The sequence below is a fragment of the Neopelma chrysocephalum genome, unplaced genomic scaffold, assembly GCF_003984885.1.
Source record: "Neopelma chrysocephalum unplaced genomic scaffold, ASM398488v2 Primary Assembly neopelma1_95b, whole genome shotgun sequence".
Taxonomy (NCBI): domain Eukaryota; kingdom Metazoa; phylum Chordata; class Aves; order Passeriformes; family Pipridae; genus Neopelma; species Neopelma chrysocephalum.
Window position 1 is genome coordinate 1402573 of NW_020897758.1, and position 16559 is coordinate 1419131.

At 53.4% G+C, this 16559-nt stretch overlaps 2 protein-coding genes across 6 annotated transcripts in view; both read right to left on the minus strand.

Annotated features, from left to right (window-relative positions):
- EYA3 (EYA transcriptional coactivator and phosphatase 3) overlaps nucleotides 1–129 on the minus strand; it is a 57537-nt gene extending 57408 nt beyond the window's left edge. For all 3 annotated transcript variants that reach the window (XM_027694051.1, XM_027694054.1, XM_027694049.1), the window contains exon 1: nucleotides 50–129. The gene's annotated coding sequence lies outside the window, so the exon portion shown is untranslated. The remainder of the gene's footprint in view (nucleotides 1–49) is intronic.
- A 1449-nt stretch (nucleotides 130–1578) lies between these two features.
- Nucleotides 1579–11452, minus strand: PTAFR (platelet activating factor receptor). Of its 3 annotated transcripts, none has more exons than XM_027694035.1 (3): nucleotides 11443–11452; nucleotides 8841–8964; nucleotides 1579–5088 (listed from the first exon to the last, which is right to left on the minus strand). In XM_027694035.1, exon 3 carries the CDS (start codon nucleotides 5028–5030, stop codon nucleotides 3966–3968), a length of 1065 nt encoding a protein of 354 aa, XP_027549836.1. In that variant the 5' UTR covers nucleotides 5031–5088; nucleotides 8841–8964; nucleotides 11443–11452; the 3' UTR covers nucleotides 1579–3965. The 3 variants fall into 3 exon arrangements, with proteins under 3 accessions (XP_027549836.1, XP_027549835.1, XP_027549833.1); XM_027694034.1 differs by lacking the exon at nucleotides 11443–11452 and adding an exon at nucleotides 9796–10047 and having other exon boundaries at nucleotides 8841–9018; XM_027694032.1 differs by lacking the exon at nucleotides 11443–11452 and adding an exon at nucleotides 9666–10047 and having other exon boundaries at nucleotides 8841–9018.
- Nucleotides 11453–16559: the final 5107 nt, after the last annotated feature.

Here is a 16559-nt window from a genome sequence, read left to right on the forward strand (position 1 = left end):
GGGGAGCAGCGCCGGGGGCTGCGCGCCCGGGGCCCGCGCGGGCTCTTACCGAGAGGCGGCTCCGGAGCCGGGCCCGGGGCCCGCAGCGGACATGGCAGCGGGGCCCGCGCTCCCGCCCGCCGCCGGAACAGCGCGCGGCGCCGGCAGTGGCGTCACCGGCCCGGGCGGGGCCCTGTCGGGGCCGTCGCTGCGGCCCCAGGACCGGCCCGGCGTTGGGGCTCTCGCGGGGTGTTTAAGTGTGGAGGGCTCATCCCGTCCGGGTACTCCCGGAGCCGCTCCATCACCGCCTTCCCCGGCTGGGCAGGAGAGAGAAAACAGAACGAAAGGCTCGTGGGGCGAGAGCAGGGCAGGAGAGATCCCTCACCCCGCACCGGCACGGGCCAACAAGACCCGGCTGGGGGAATCCGTTTAATTTATCGCCAGAGAAATCAAGAGTAGGGTAATGAGAAATGAAACCAAGTCCTAAAACACCTCCCTGCCTCCCGGGCTCAGCTGTATTCCCGGTTCTCTCCCTCCTGCCCCAGGCAGTGCAGGGGACGGGCAGTGCGGTCAGTCCGTCACACGCTGTCCCCGCCGCTCCTCCCCGCTCCGGGACAGGACCCCTCACACTGTCCCCTCCCCAGCCTGGGTCCTTCCCACGGGCTCAGTCCTTCAGGAACAGGAGCTCCAGTGTGGGTCCTCCACGGCGTCTCAAGTCCTGCCAGCAAACCTGCTCCGGCGTTGTCACAGCTTCCTTTGGGCATCCCCTGCTCCATGGGGGCTCCTCCCGGGCTGCAGGGGGATCTCTGCACCCCCACTGACCTCCATGGGCTGCAGGGGCACAGCTGCCTCACCGCGGGCTGCACCACGGGCTGCGGGGGAACCTCAGCCCCAGCACATGAAGCACCTCCTCCCCTCCTTCCCCACTGGCGTTGGGCTCCGGAGGGCTGTTTCTCACACACTCTCACTCCTTTTTACTCTGACTGCCAATTGCTTCTGTGCAAGAACTGTTTTTCCTTCTTCATTATCAACTATTAATTATTAACTGTTTTTCCTTCTTATTATGACTGCTCCCACCATCACTGATGGGCTCAGTGTGGGCCAGCAGCGGGTTCCGCCTTGGAGCCAGATGACTTTGGCCTCATTGGACACAGGGAAAGCGTCTGGCAGCTTCTTACAGAAGCCACCCCAGCAGCTGCACCCCCACCTCCCCCCCTACCACAACCTGGCCGTGCAAGCCCAATACATAAAAATAGTTTGTCGCATCACTGCTGCACAATGGGGTGTGTCTGTAAATTTCTCATGTGCAGGTCAGAGCGTTCAGGGGGTTTTGTCTGGTTTCGTTTTGGAGAGCTCTAGTAGGCTTTTCAGAAGTTGTTTCCTCTCTGAAATAATTTCTTTCCCCTTTTAGCAGGCAAAAACTTGCTGAGCCTTTAATTTCACCTCTCCCAAGAGTTCATATGGTGATTTTAAAAAAAAAAAACAAAACACAAAAAATGGCACATTGAAGCTGTGTCGGTGTGGTACCAAGGCTTTTCCCTCAAGTATAAATACAGAAAGATGAGAAGGTGGGGAAAAGTTAAAGGGCAAAACACTTGGGGAACACACTTTATTTAAAAGAACTTTTGAGGATCCATTTCATTGCAAAGTAGAGCAGAGTAATGCAACATTGCGGTATAACCAAGAAAGTAATTCCAGGAACAGAAGTAGCAGCTCAGCCTGGTTTTTAGAAACACGTTGTTACTGATTAATTACTACAACATCTCCTCCTGAAGTGACCTGTGGGCTTTTTCCTCCATTTACCCTTTTCCTTAGATGCAAGTCTACGTTGGTTCCCTGAGCCCACGCTGCCCTGGTGTGAAGTAAAGCCTGTGGGTACCCACAGTGAGGAGCTAAACTGTAAATTCTGTTGCAAACTTTCCAGGAATCCAAAGAAGATCATGCATTTGCCAGCTCTCTGCGTAAAATTCCTTTCCATTTCCTCCAAGAATGGCAACTCCATCAGTTCAGTGCTTTAGGGTCTGTGAAATGAGAGCTCCACTATGGCATAGGGACCAAGGGGGTCCTGCCATCTGGCACCCACAGAGCTCCTCATCCAGAACGTGCCAACAGAGCAAGGCAGAACAGAGGCAGATTCCTCCAGCAAGTCAGACTTAGGCTTTTAAATTACAGAAGTTGCTTCCTTGCTGTGTTCTCTGGCTCTGCAGATTCAGGGCACATCTCTGAACGTTGTTGAGGGACAGGACGAGGTGCTGGCAGTTGTTTGTTATGGGTGGCCATTACTGGAGCAGAGCCCCGGACTAGGAGGGAGATGCATTCTCATTGTGATCAGACTCTTTCCTTTGTCTGGCACTGGGCCTGGAATGCAGGGGTGTCCCTGGCAATGGCCTTAGAAAAATAAACGTATTAGTTCTTTTGCTCATTCACACAAGAAAGGACAAAATCTGCCTGACAAGCTCCAAAGGATACGACTGAAGGACCCATGTCTCCACTGAATATAAGCAAAGCAGTACAATGTTGGTCCTGTCTTTGGAAAGGCTTGAGCTTATCTTTGCCGTGCTCAGGTGGGTGTGGGAAGGCCACTGTCAAGCCCGTGAATAATTGGTGTCACAGGTCAGATACACCCTTCCTGTCATCAACAGACTAGGTAGTTTAGGGAACCAAAAACTGTTGTGAAAACAAGTAAGTTCCCTTCCCTGCCCAATTTCCTGTGCTAGATTGAGCAATTTGGGTCAGAAAAGGAATCCCAAGTGTCTCATGACTGGTAACAGAACTCAGCACCCGTGGAAAACCACTTTGCCCCAGGCCCCAATGGACTGCAGCCAGCGCTGGCTGAGGGGTCTCCAGTGCTGTTGGAGCCTGTGAATTATGTGTCTGTCAAGTGTCCTGTACCACTGCCCAGCACTGATTTACTCAGAAAGTGGCCATGGCCTGATGTAAAACCTCACTTGCTGTAGGAAATCAAGAACTAGCCAGCTTCATTTCTTTCCAGCAGAACTGAAAGGGCTGGGGGAAGGAATAATGGAATGGCTACAATCCTAACTTAAATAAATAAGCACAAAGATACTAATGCATTTTAAGATTTTTTTTTTCCTTATTGTAATGCCCATGCTGACAGTAACCTTTGGTTATTTGGAGTCTCCTAAGCGAGATTGCATGTCCACAAACACTGCAGTCAGTCAGGAATTAGTAAACTGAGTGCACGAGACCACTGGCTGGCCAGTTCTGCTGCCACACAAGAAGCCAGGGCAGACCATAGTGTCCTTTGGCTCTAATGCTGATCTGTGGGGGGGTGCTGAGGCACTACCAATTTCTCTTCCTTTCCTTCCCAACTTGACTGACTCAAGATCTGGAAGCAAAGGTTCACAATAGCTACTCCCAGACATCTCTAAAGCTTGGATCCCAGCAGACCATGTGAGTCGGTAAGAAGGGATCAGAGGTGCAGATTTCCTCTGACAGCATTTGAGGAACTCCATGGACTAGTCTCTTCCAGCCACTCAAGAGCTTCTTCAGCTCAGACTCTCTTCATAGGACCTTGTAAGCTGCTTAGAAAAGTCACCCGATGACACTCACAGCTCAGCCTGTTTTTCCAGGTCTTTTAGAAGTCCCTTACAGCTCTGATACTGGATCCATCGTGAGGGCTGGGCAGGCAGAAGAGCAGGGACGGTTCTGTCTGGACAATGGCTAATTCTGGTGCACTCGCTCCTAGCTGCTCACTGCAGAGCTCAGTGACACGTTTCTTTTATGTAAAAGCACCCATGAGAACACCAGCCCAGATAGAAGGTGCTTTCCTGCCAGATAACCACAGGTTCCAGTTCTGCCAATTGCATGTGTATAGAAGAAATGAGTGTCCATTCTTCAGTCTAATGGGAAAAAAAAAAAGTAAAATCCTGATCTTTTGTTTTGTCCCTTGGTGCCTCTTCCTGAGAAAAGATGAGTGACTAATTCACACCTCTCCATCTGCAATCAGAACAGGCTGAGTGGTTCTAACAGATCCTAATGGCATCCTCTTGGTGAATGGTGCCCTCAATCACCGTGTCCGTGGTTTGTCTGGAGCACTTGCGACTCCCTTTCATGCTTTTCAGGTTTTCTGAAAGATGCTTCTGGAACTTCTTGGTGAGGAAGCAGTAGATGATCGGATCCAACACACAGTTTGTACTCAAGAGGCACAAAGTCACCTGGTGAGCATCATTGAGCTGTTGGCGCAGCTGACAGTTTTCCTTCTTCCACTGCTCCAGAACAGTCAGGGTCCAGGGCAGGTCCACGATGTGATGGGGCACAAAGCTTATGATGAACACAGCCAGCACTGTGCACACCATCCAGAGGGCCCTTTGCTTGACATGAGCACTCTTCCGTGGATGCACCGACTTGGAGAACAGGGTCCTGATAATGACAATGTTCCAACCCAGTATAAAAAGGAAAATGATATAGAAGAGGACGCAGATGATGACATGAATTGCGAGAACAGCCGAAACCCCACTAGAAGTGTCATAGCGCTCAAAGCACCGTGTGAAATTCTTCGAGTTGATCTCCTCTTGATTAGTATTATTGTCAAAAAGGTAATACAAAGAGCTGCCCACTATTATGATCCAGATAGCTGCTGATAGGTAGATACCCCTTCTCTGTGTGGTCAGCTGGGCAGCTTTAATAGGATTAGTCACAGCTTGGTAACGATTGTATGTGATGACCATCAGAAAGGCAACAGAAGAGTAAGTGTTAACAAAAAATAAACAGCCAGCCACATTACAGAGGAACTCAGGCATGATCCAGTCTCCACGGTGGTGGTAGTAAACAATCCACATTGGCATCGTAACCAAGAAAAGCAAGTCAGCTACTGTCAGGTTTATCATGAATATCTTGATTTCGTTGAGTTTCTTGGTAGGGTAAATATGGCTGAAAATCCAGAGAACGTAGCAGTTGGCAACAAAGCCCAGAATGAAAATGATGCTGTAGAAAACAGTGAAGAGGTTGTAGCGAAACTCAGAGTCGATGTGGCACAAAATGAAGGAATCAGCACTGCCTTCCACACCACCTTTGCCCTTTCCAGACATTGTGGTGCTGAGTGGGCACGTCTGAAGCGCAATTTCCTGCTATAGCTTTTCTTCTTACCTAAAAATAGAAGGCATAAAACAAGCTGATTGTTTGGCATCATTGCTAAGCCAACCCCTACCTTCAATTTTAAGTTGTCTATGACCACAGGAGTTCTGCTGATGCCTTGATTCCAGCCACAGACACCTGTCCTGTCCCCTTGGTCCTCTCTTTTACCCCATTTCTACACCATATGAGCCTCTGTGTCTTCATCCAGCATTGTTTGCTGCAGTGAGATCTCAGATCACTCACCTATAATCTCAAAAGACTTTTTTGCATGAGTTCTTAGATAAAATCATCTGTTATTCTGTTTTGTCTCAAGCTTCTTAATCTTTTACTTATAGTCAAACGTTTTCTGTGACTCATCCTATCCCTGTGTCCCATTCCCCCCACACCTCCCCTCTGCCCTGCCATGGTTCTTGATACTTTTTAGCTTGTTTATTTTAAACTAGAAATTTCAGAAATGAAACAGTATCTGGTAAAAATGTCTCATAGAATCCCAGAATAGTTAGAGTTGGAAAAGACCTCTGGAGTTCAGCTGGTCCAACCCCTGCTAAAGAAGGTTGCCCCAGACCAGGTTGTGCAGGATGGTGTCCAGGTGGAGTTTGAATATCTCCAGGGAAGGAGACTCCACAGCGTCTCTGGGCAGCGTGTTCCAGGGCTCTGTCACCCTCACAGCTGTGAAGTTTTTCTCATATTCCTGTGTTTCAGTTTGTGCCCTATGTCCATGTGCTATCACTGGGCACCACTGAAAAAAGTCTGGCCCTGTTCTCATGACACCCTCCCTTCAGATACTGATGCACATTGATGAGGTCCCCTCTCAGTCGTCTCTTGTCAAGGCTGAACAGCACCAGCTCTCTCAGCCTCTGCTGGACCCTTTCCAGGAACTCCACGTCTCTCTTGAGGAGTCCAGTTCTGGACTGAGGAGCCCAGAACAGGACACAGCACTCCAGATGTGGCCTCACCAGGGCTGACTAGAGGGCAGGATCACCTCCCTCAGCCTGCTGGCTACACTCTTCCTCATGCACCCCGGGACCATTGGCCTTCCTGGCCATGAGGCACACTGCTGACTCCTGGGAATCCACCAGGACCCCCAGGTCTTTCTCTCAGAGCTGCTGTCCAGCAGATCACCCCCAGCAGGTACTGTGTACATGGGGTTATTCCTCCCCAAGCGTAGGACCCTAACCCTGTCCCTTCATGGCAAGACAAGTGGCCACTGCAGGGAGAGCAGTGGGAGACACCCAGTGAGGCTGGGGCTGAATCTGCTGGGGTTTTAACCGAATTTGCAGAACACGGTGGTTTTCCTTGAGAGTGAGTAAACTCTACCACCAGTCACAAAGCCTAAACTGGTGTGACTTATGCTGGGAGTGCTGGGTGCTGCTCACTGCACTGGGCTTGCCTCAACTCCACCAGCTCCATGGGCAACAGGTTTTTCTCCAAAGACTTGCTGCTCCTGAACAGGCACCCTCCTGCCTCAGAACTTTGTGGATCCTCCCCAGCAGCAGACGGTGCCAGGAACTCCCATCCCACCCTCTGTGGGCCAAGTCCCCCTGTATGCTCATGTGCTGTTGTTCCTCATTTACACATTTGGACTTTTGCAATTTTCCGCTGAAAATGGGGAAGTCAGTTGAAGCTCGAGCTCGCTCTCCCTTTCTCCAGAAAACTGCAAGCCCTTGGTACTGCTCTCCAGGCGTTAGGAGAGGAAGGCAGCAGTCATCTTCCTGAGGGGTCTGTCCCTCCTCACCCCTCACAGGTCCCCTAAGGACATGACAACTACAGGCTTGGACCTTCCCAGGTGGCTGCATGCTGGGCAGCACTGGGGGCTCAGTGTCCTTAAACTCAATCTTCCAGCCATGGTCCATGTGAATTGGCAAGCAGCCATGGCCATACTGGTAGTTGGCCTCAGGTGACTCATATATTTATCCTTGTTCACCTCGATCTCTGCCACTCTGCTGAGAACCCTCTGATCTCTAAAGGGCAGTAGATGATTCAAGTGGTGGTGGCCAGGAGGGTGGTCTGGGCTGTGACACCTCAGGGTGCGTTCGCAGTCTGGCACATCCCTGGGGAGTAACAAGTCACTCACTGCTGCCCTGTGGAGGGGATCCAGAGCAGGCAGGGGCCCACAATCTGTCCCGTGTTCCCCTTGGGTTCATGCAGGACACAAGGCAAGTCCTCTGGTCATCTCAGGGATCATTTTGCACACCCTTATCTATGCATGAGAAATGCTAATTGTCACAACACGGCCTTGCATCAATGTCTGTGTCTCAGTCCAGCTCTGCCACCCTCTGAGGGACCAGGTCCAGTGAGGACACGTGCCAGGTGGGAGGATTTGCATCTCAGCTCAAGAGGGCACTGGGCAAATATGGACATTCAGGGAAGCAGTGAGACTGTGCAGGGGCAAGAGAAACTAGTGGGGAGTGCTACGTTTGCTATGCCAGTCTGACGTTAGAAAAAACTCCAAGAAGTCCTAATTACCTAAGATCATTAGAGAACTCCTTTTTTTTTTCCAAATCTGCATCGTAAACCCACTGCTGGGACTATCTGCAACATCAGCACAATAGTTCTGGTGCCTTGGGGTGGGATCTTTGCAATGGAAGGTGCTCTATTGCGGTGGTACCAGACCTGAGTATAGAAGAAGTGGAGAAAAAACCCCATGCTTCTCTCTAGCAGGATTCGTGAGGAGGAGAGGAGTGTTCACATCCAATAGGTGGGCACAGCTGCTGTTCACAAAGTCCCTTCAGACAGTGCCCCGGGACACTACCCACCCACCCATTTCTGGTGCTGCACAATGGCATGGCAGCCTCCAAACTTTGCCCAGGAACTCTGGTGAACTTTACTGGTGGGGTCTCCAGGCTGCCCAGCAGCTGCCAGGTTTAGCAGACAGGGTGGAAGGGAGAGTGAACCTACACGTCCCCTCCATGGCAGAGCCCTGCATTGAAGGTGGGCTTGAGCCACAGGGCTTCACTCTGACCTGGAGAGGTGAGTGTGATGACATGCTCTATGACTGCTTCCAGTCTGCTGAAATCTCTGGCAAAGGTGGTCTGTGGGAGATGGCACTGCCATCTGGCCCCAGCAGCATCTGGTAGAGCTCATCTGTCTTTGCATTAGCAGGCTGTGCTGTGCCAATGCCAGGGTCCTGCAGGGAATCACAAGAGAGGTGTTCTTCCCTTCTCATGATCCAAGCGAGGTGTTGTACCAAGCACAGCTAGAAGGGGACATGGCATCATTCCCCACCAAATTTACTCAATGCCCACTTCCCTCTTCAGGCTGAGGAACCCGAGCTCATGTCTCCCATATACCTGTGAATACCCTGAGCCCTGGGCTCTGGAACACTGTACAGGGGCTCTCACTTAGCCTATCCTGTTGAAGCAGCTCCCCTTTCTCTGAAGCATATTCGTACACTCTGTGCCAGCAGAAGGGTGAGCAGGCACCACGGGCAGAGTGCAGGCTGTGGCTCGTGTCCTCTGCTGCCCCATGGTCAAACCCCCGACACCTCCAGCCCAAGCCACTGCCTTGCCCACAGTGCACCAGCCAGTAACCCCAGGTGGGCTGTACCATCAGCTCCACTGATGCAGGACTGGAGATGGAAGGAACCAGCTGCACAGCAGAGCATGGCTGGGGCAACCGCTAGCCCTGCTCCCAGTCTACAGACTCTCCCATGGACCATGCTCTCCCAATAAGGATTTACTGGCTCGTGGCTGCAAGCAAGCTATGCCATCAGCAAAAGTATATTCCAAGAGGAATAGTACTAATAAAGTATATTTTCTGCTTACCACCGTTGAAAAGATTCAGCACAATATGTCCATCTTCAGCCTGAGTAGTGGTGGGTGTTTCACTGAGGATGCTCCGTCTCCCAGGTGTTATTTTCCCTGCCCTGGGGCTGGACAGTCACCACAGCTCTCAAGAACAGGACACCGGAATGGGAGCAACTGCAGCATGACTGCAGAGTCACTAGAGAAGAGGAAATGTGTGACATCAGCTCAAAGGAAATGAGAAATAAAATAACTGTAGAGGAAAGGCAACTAACCACAGCAGAGGTCTGGAGAGTCCTTAAGGCTTTTTCCTTTCTGATTATGAAAGAGGGCAAAGTTGTGATTTTCCTCTGAAGGCAGAATAGGAATCCACTCTGTGTCCCTGGTTAGATTTGGGATTAGACAGCATTTGAGCGTCTTCCTTCCAAACAGATGAATGCCAGAAGAGCTTTCACTTAATAACTTCCAGGAAAGGAAGAGAAAGGAAGCTCATATATCCCATGGACAGACTCATTTCCTAGCAGTCTCCATCACAATTGTGTTGGGGCTACTCAGACCCAGGGACTTCAGCCATCACAAGCCTCCTTTTATCTCAGGGGCTTTCAGGAGACACTGGGACACCACAGCAGGGCAGATCCTCACCTGTCCCATACACTGTTGCATCATGGTCACCATTACATGTAGCAGCCTGGAGCTCACTCAGCATGGAGGTGCTGTTGGTGGGGTGCTCAGGGTGCACCAGTGACAAGCAAAGCTGCAGCTGTGTCCCAGCCAAGCCATAAATCCCAGGCTGTAGCTCCTACGGGGATGGTTAACCTGCCCTCCATGCGGACAGTGCTCTTGTACCTGCACAAGGCACAGATGTGAGCTCGGAGCAAAAACCTCACACCTGACACACCCACAGGAACCAGAGCCCAGAATCTGGTGCCTGGGGTTGCTGTGGAACACACCACAACAGAGCCATGGAGTCCCTCACCAGCACAAAGGGGTGTCCGAGTCTGCCACAAGGCTGCTGAGGAAGGGCATGGGCCCAAGCAGAGGCAGAAGAGGCCAGTCCACACAGGAGCTCCTCTGGGAAGGTTGGGAAGAGCTCCCCTGGCTCTTCCCAGGAAACACCACCTATGGCAAACATCCCACGGAAGGCCCTGGCCATGTCCATGCTGGGAGGACACCAGAGACCCCTGTGGTGTGGGTCTCCTGGGAGCCACAGGGATAGGCTGAGGGCTGTGTGCCCGAAGCCACAGCAGTGAGGACACCAGCCAAACTTCTCCAAGAGCCAGGAGCTTGCACAGACTCTGGGACACCTTTATGTCACACTTTTGTCATTGGGGTGGTGACACCTGGTTCCAAGCTGGGATAGGCAACCTCCTCATCAGCAGAAGAGATGGGGCACCAACAGAGGGGCCAGGATGGACAGCAGCAGTGCTGCTCTACACTGGCCTTTGGCTCACTGGCCTCAGGCATCCCGAGGTTGTGAGCTGCACAGCACTGGGGCAGCTGGCGCCCTGCCAGAACCCACCCACCATCCATTGCTGGTGCCTGAATGTCCCCAGCCAGGGGCAGCCAAAGCCCCAGCACCAATCTGGGCTTCTTTGCCTGGATCAGCTCTTCCTTGGCTCTTCTCTAGAGGGTGCAGGTGGTCTTTCCCAGAGTCATTACAGAGGGAAACACCCACGTGCTCTTCAGCACAGTGCTCCGGGGGAGCAGAGCCAGGCCTGCATCCAGGGGCTTGGCTGCCCCCAGCAGCCCCAGGTGAGCTCCAGATGGGCAGGACATGTGCAAGTGCTCTGCAAATTGCTGTGTGCCCTGCTGCTCCAGAGTCTGCTCGGGGAGACTTCCAAAACAAGTCCACAAGTGCCACCACAGCTGGCACCACAGCTGGGCATGCCTGAGCTGCTGTGGAGTCACCCTTGTCCCTCACAATAACAGCATGGGGTGGCCAAGGGACTTGGAAGCCCCCTGAGCAGAGTGGGACCCAAACCCCCCCAGTGCAAGAGAGCCCCACAGCAACAGCATGGGATGGGAACCCCAGCTCTGCCCTGCCTCAGCGGGGTGGGTTGCATGAGGGGCTGGCATGTGGAGCAGGGGACAGCCATGCTCTGTCTCTGTCAGGCCATGTCAGGGTGAGCTGAAGGGTGAGCTGAGGCTCCTGCAGTGATGCTTCAGAGCTGTGCTGGAATGGAGGTTGCAGGCAGCCTGGCTCCTCCCCTCTGCCACCTGCCATCCTCCCTCCTTCTCATCAGCTGCTCTAAGGATGGACAGAGGAGCCTGACCCTTCATGGACAAGACAGAGCCCCAGCTGTGCCCTTAAGGCTCCTTCTGGAAGCTTAAATTAAAAACCAAACAAGGGCATGCTAAGGAGCTTGGCTGGCAGCCAGCCCATGTCTCTGGGTAGAGCAGCCAGTGAAGTCTGGAGGCAAGAGGAGTGCTTACAGGGGCTGTGGCAACACTCAAACAAAGCTTGGCTTGCTGTCCTGCCACAGCCCAGCCCTTAGAGGAAATGAAAGCCTGGAGGCTTTTGGGCTGAGGACGAGACCTCAGAAATCTTCATCCTTCCTCTGCTCAGCCCTGTAGCCTGCCCGTTCTGCACTGACAGGTCCCATTGCCCCCATACAGTGCCCACAGCCAGCTCTTCCCTTTTGCTCCCTTCCCACCTGGGGACCCTCTTCCCCTGCTCTCCTGGCACTGCTGCCCATTTCCGAGAGCGTAACTTTGAATCCAAAATTAAGATGTGTTTTGCTAGTGGAGGCTGGGCTCATTCAGCACTCCTGGCAGCCTCACTGCCCTGCGCTTGCTGTTATTTCCAGCTCTTCCTGCTCAGGAGATGCACACACTGGCTGTCAGCTCTGATGGTCAGGCAAGGCTGAATTAAGAAAAAAAATCTTGAATATGCCTTCACTTTCATCAAACCAACTTGCAACTTAATAAAAAATAAATAAGCTTCTCTAACTGATTCCCATAGGTGCTGCTAAGGAGCACTGATGGTCCTCCAGATTGTTGTACCAGGATGCTGGATCCTGGAGCAGCTGTTCCAAATGCCACTATCCTGGGATAACTCCATGCAAGCTGGCTGGTGGGCAGCAGCTGTTACCCATGGGTCTGGCACCCAGCAGCACTCTCATGGCAGCACACGCTGCCAGGGCAGATGCCCACTGCCTCCCTGCACACACTGCCTGCCTCTGGCATGTGTCCTTGGGGTCGTTTCCATCTTAGATGGAGCTCATTAGGAAAATATTTGCTTTGGATGACCACATGTAAATTTTGCAGGGATCAGAAACTCTCTTGGTTTTGAAAATACAGTATTATAAGCAAATATCCAGATCTTGCTTCCCGAGAACAAGCCATGCTGCGTTAGTGGAGAAGAGCTCTCCGAGGAGTGCAAAGGGAGGAGCAGCAGCTCAGCTGATGGGTCTGTGACTGCCCTGTTGGTGACACAACCAGCAAACAAGGACAAGATGAAATATCAACATGGAGCTTGTGACAGCATCAGCTGCTGCCACCAGTCTCAGAGCTGTGTGGTGCAGGACCAGCACACAGATAAGTCTGGTCCTTGCTGATCCCAGTCCCCAGCACGTGTTCTTGAGTGCCAGGATAGGTCTCTTAAAGAGCATGAAGTTCCTTTGGAGCCACAGCAGCTGCTGAGCTGGTGACTGTCTGTGAGTTCCCACTGCTCACTTCACACCCTCTGCAAAATTTCCTTTTGCTTGTTGCAGGAAAGAAATACTAAATAAACTCTGTGCTTCCTCTGCCATGAGCATTTCAGAGCAGAGCACAGTGTCCCCACCTTGTCACCAACCCTGCAGGTGCGTGCCCCAGAGCTGGGCTTGCTCGGCAGGGAAGCACACCAACCCATCAGCCAGGAGCCCCTCCTGGGGGAAGCCACTCAGCAGCGCTCCCTGGGAGCCCTCTGACAGCTGCCAAGGCAGGGCATGGCTTCTGCCACTGGCTGTGCCACTGGGATTGCCTGGACTGGCAGGGACTGTCACTGCTGGGAGCCGGGCAGCTTCGCCAGCAATGTGTGAAGCAGGGAGCGGGGCAGCCTCCAGCTGCTTTTGGTTCCCAAGCCCAGCCCTGCTGCACTGAGCAGAGGGGTGAGCCCACGGGCCACCACGTTGGGATTTGTGTGCTGCAGCCCCAGGCTGTCACAGCTGCGCTGGAGGTGAAAGCCGTGCTCTGGCTGAGCTGCCACAGCTGGGACACTGCTCCTGGCTGCGGGAGACACCTCCTGCCACAGCTGCCAGCCCTGTCCCCGCACCCAGCGGGATGAGGACCTGGTCTGCTCAAGAGGCTCTGAGCATTGCCTCCTCCTCCTCTCAGGAGGAAGGTCCAGGCAGGGCTCCTCACCTCACTTCAAGCGTCCAAGCAAAGCCAAGGCTGTTGTTGCCACCCAGGGGTGGACAGGGCCCAGATGAGGGCAATTCCCCTCCCCACAGCCCCAAAAGCACCAGCAGCACACACCTGACTCATGCCATTGCGATGCACCTCACCTCTGCTTACTGGGCATAGGAACAAAGAGTGTCTCCCCACACCCAGATCGGGAGGATGAGGGTGGCTCTGAAGCCCCTGGAGCTGTCTGAGATGCCATGGCTCAGTGATCCGTGGGGGACGTGGAGCCAGCCTATGTTTTCAGATACCCAGACAGAAGGAGCCTGTGGAGCGGGGGTGGAGAAGGCCTGAGAGAGCAAGCAGAAGGGAAAGGAGCGTCTTACCTTGGGGTTGCAGAGCACCTGTCCCAGCCCAGTCGGAGACCCCAGCCTGCCAGGTCCCTGCTGCAAGCAGACACTGGCAAGGCCGAGCTCTCAGTGTGCTCCTGCTCAGGAAGAGGCTTGGTCGGGAAGGAGAGTGCTGTGCTTGCTCCCAGGTGAGTGACTCACTTCCCTCTTGGCACTTGTGACGGGCTTAGCTGTGCCCTGGCTGCACCCTGGAGCTTGACACCAGCTCCTGTGGCCCTTCCTTGGGCAGGGGGCAAAAGGGACACAGTGGCGGAGGCTCCATCCTGGCCAGGGGCTTGTCACACTCCTGTGTCACCTGGTGTCTCACAGGCCTGAGGTGGGATAGCTCAGCCCTGGAGCAGCTCCCAGGCAGGGTCACTCCTTAGCTGGGCCAGGGGCACAGAGATGGCTGGGGTTCAGCAAGGGGGGCCAGCACCCTCAGCAGGTCCATCCTCTGGGCTCCTCATTTCCTTCCAGATCCTGGGGCCAGGAGCCAGCAAAGTGAGTGCTTGTTCCAAAGCTTCCGTGGGAGGTGGAGACTCAGCAGGCAAAGAGCCAGGACAGGACTGCTCTGCTGTGGGAGCCCCCATATCAGAAAACACGAGCCAGAAGAGACTCCAGGTTGTGGCAGCTCACTCCTGTGCCCCTTCTGCAGCACTATAAACCCCCCTCGGTCCTTGTGCTCCTTCAGCCTGGGAAGAAAGGGTGGTCAGACCTGTGGGGGATCCTCTCTCTCCAGCTGCTGCTGGCACTGCTCTGCTCAGGGTCCACGTGGGGTTTCCCCAGATGTGTTGTGTGGCACTGGCATTGCTCAGGGCATGGGCACAACATCCGCTTGAGTCACGTGTGTTACAACAAGAAACGACACGTTTCTGTCTGCTCCCTTTACTCCCCATGGGTTATTTAACAAGGAAATGTTGTTGGGGTTTCTTTGCTGGTAAGAGTTGGTAAGAGTTGGCTCTGGTTTCAGCAGGAAAGGAAGTGTGAGGGTTCCAAGACAGTCCTGAAGGGCCAGACAGCCAGAACCCACATGCTGCAGGCACCGGCACCGCTGTCAGAAGGAACTGGCTGTCTGCACATCCTGGAGCCCCCCAGCAAGGCTGGCAGGCAGCCAACTGGAGTATGCAGGGCTGCAGGAAGCACCCCAGCTTCCCAATCAACCAAACTGCACCAGTATGGCCTTTCCCAAGGAGAAGGCTGCCAGCTAGGTTGTGATGAAGGCAGCCAGGCTCTGCCAGGCACACAGCCAGAGAACGAGGGCAGTTCATGTCCCCTCTGTGTCGGACTGGTGACACTGCACCTGGAACAGTGTGGGCAGCACAAAAGGGATGTGGAGAATTTGGAGAAGCAGAGAGCTGGCACGACAGTCTGAGCTTGAGGCACATCATACTGAGGGAGCTGGGCTGGAACAGCCCAGAGGCAGAGGGACCATCTGATCACTGCCTGCAGCTGCTGTAAGGGAAATTGCAGAGGACAGACATGAACTCTTCTCAGTAGTGACAAACCGTGTGACAATGGGCAACAGCCACAAACTGGGTGAGGGACAGTCAGGATGAATGTCAGTGAAATATTTTTGCTACAAGGGGTGTTCATCCCTGGGACGGGAACCCAGGAAGGAGGGGGGGTCTCATCCTTATGCTTGCCCATATAAAACTCCAGATCTCACCTACCATTAGTGACAACTCCACCTCAAACATAAGATCACATTAAAGACCTACAGATGTCCTTCCCCAAAACACTCAAGTTCTGTGATCTGAACTGCAACAATCACACTGGCACATGTGCCAGTGTTATTTTCCTTTACAGGTGCTCTTCATGGAAACAAAACACACTGCTGCAACTCTTCCACCCAGAACAAACTGTTACAAGAGTGCCCAGTGTCCTTACTGCTGCCAGACAACTGAATATCTCAGAAAGGAATGTGAATGCAGCAAGCAGGCAGCCAGGGAGGCCCATTTGCATGGCTCTGAATGGGCTGCAGCAGAGATCTCCTGCTACAAAGACCTAATTACCCCAAGGCATGTGCCCATTCTCATCCCCTGGTCCAAAGCCCTCCAGCTGGTATGACAGGGAGGCTTCCTCATGGGAAGGCTGCTGAGCCTCAGCAGTGAGTCAGGCAGCTCAGCTACATCCCAGAGCAAAGCGTGCACGGTGCTCGCTGCAGCGCTGACATCGGGGCCAAGAGGAGCTGCACCCTCAAACATCTGCCCCTTCTGTGCACAACACGAAGCCAGGGCTGTGAGAGCTGCACCTGCCAAGGAGCACAAGGAGCCAACCAGGTAGGGAAGGCAGGGGAGCCCCAGGAGCAGGAGATGCGCTGCCAAGAGTTCTGGAAAACAAAGCAGGGGAGGTTTCCAACCCAGGCAGTGCAGCCCCACACGGGGGGGATGCCCCAGGCCAGGCATGCTGTGCTGGAGCACAACATGGGACAATGCTTTTTTTCTTCTAGTGAGTTGTAGAATCACAGAATGTCCTGAGTTGGAATAGACCCACAAGGATCATCAAAGTCCAACTCCTGGCCCTGCACGGAACCAACAATTCCACCATATGCCTGAGATCATTGTCCAAACCCTCCTGGAGCTCTGGCAGCCTTGGGGCCATGACCACTGCCCTGGGGAGCCTGGTCAGTGCCCAACCACCCTCTGAGGGAAGAACCTTTCCCTGAGATCCCTAAACCTCCCCTGATACAACTTCATGCTGTTCCCTCAGGTTGAGGGAACCCTAGGAATGTAGGACTCAGCTGCAGGGGAGCAGGGGAGGTCTGGCTCACACTGCAGCTTGCAAGAGGAAAAGGAGGACAAGGCAGGCCATCTCTGTAGATATCACGCTGCCATCGCCCTCCTGTTTCTGAGGGAAACACTACATTAAGGCCAACCTCTCACAGTTGTCTCCAGTTTCAGTTGTTTTAAGAGAAAGACTAGCAAAAGAATCTGTCATCTGGAAGGAGAGGAGAGCACAAGCCATTGATCTCTCCCACCTGAGTCCCTCTATTCAGTACTTCACTGGCTGCAGTTAATCCCCCCAAAAC

What these genes read in the sequence shown, in the direction of transcription:
- PTAFR (XM_027694035.1), bottom strand. Translation starts at nt 5,030, where the DNA reads ATGTCTGGAAAGGGCAAAGGTGGTGTGGAAGGCAGTGCTGATTCCTTC.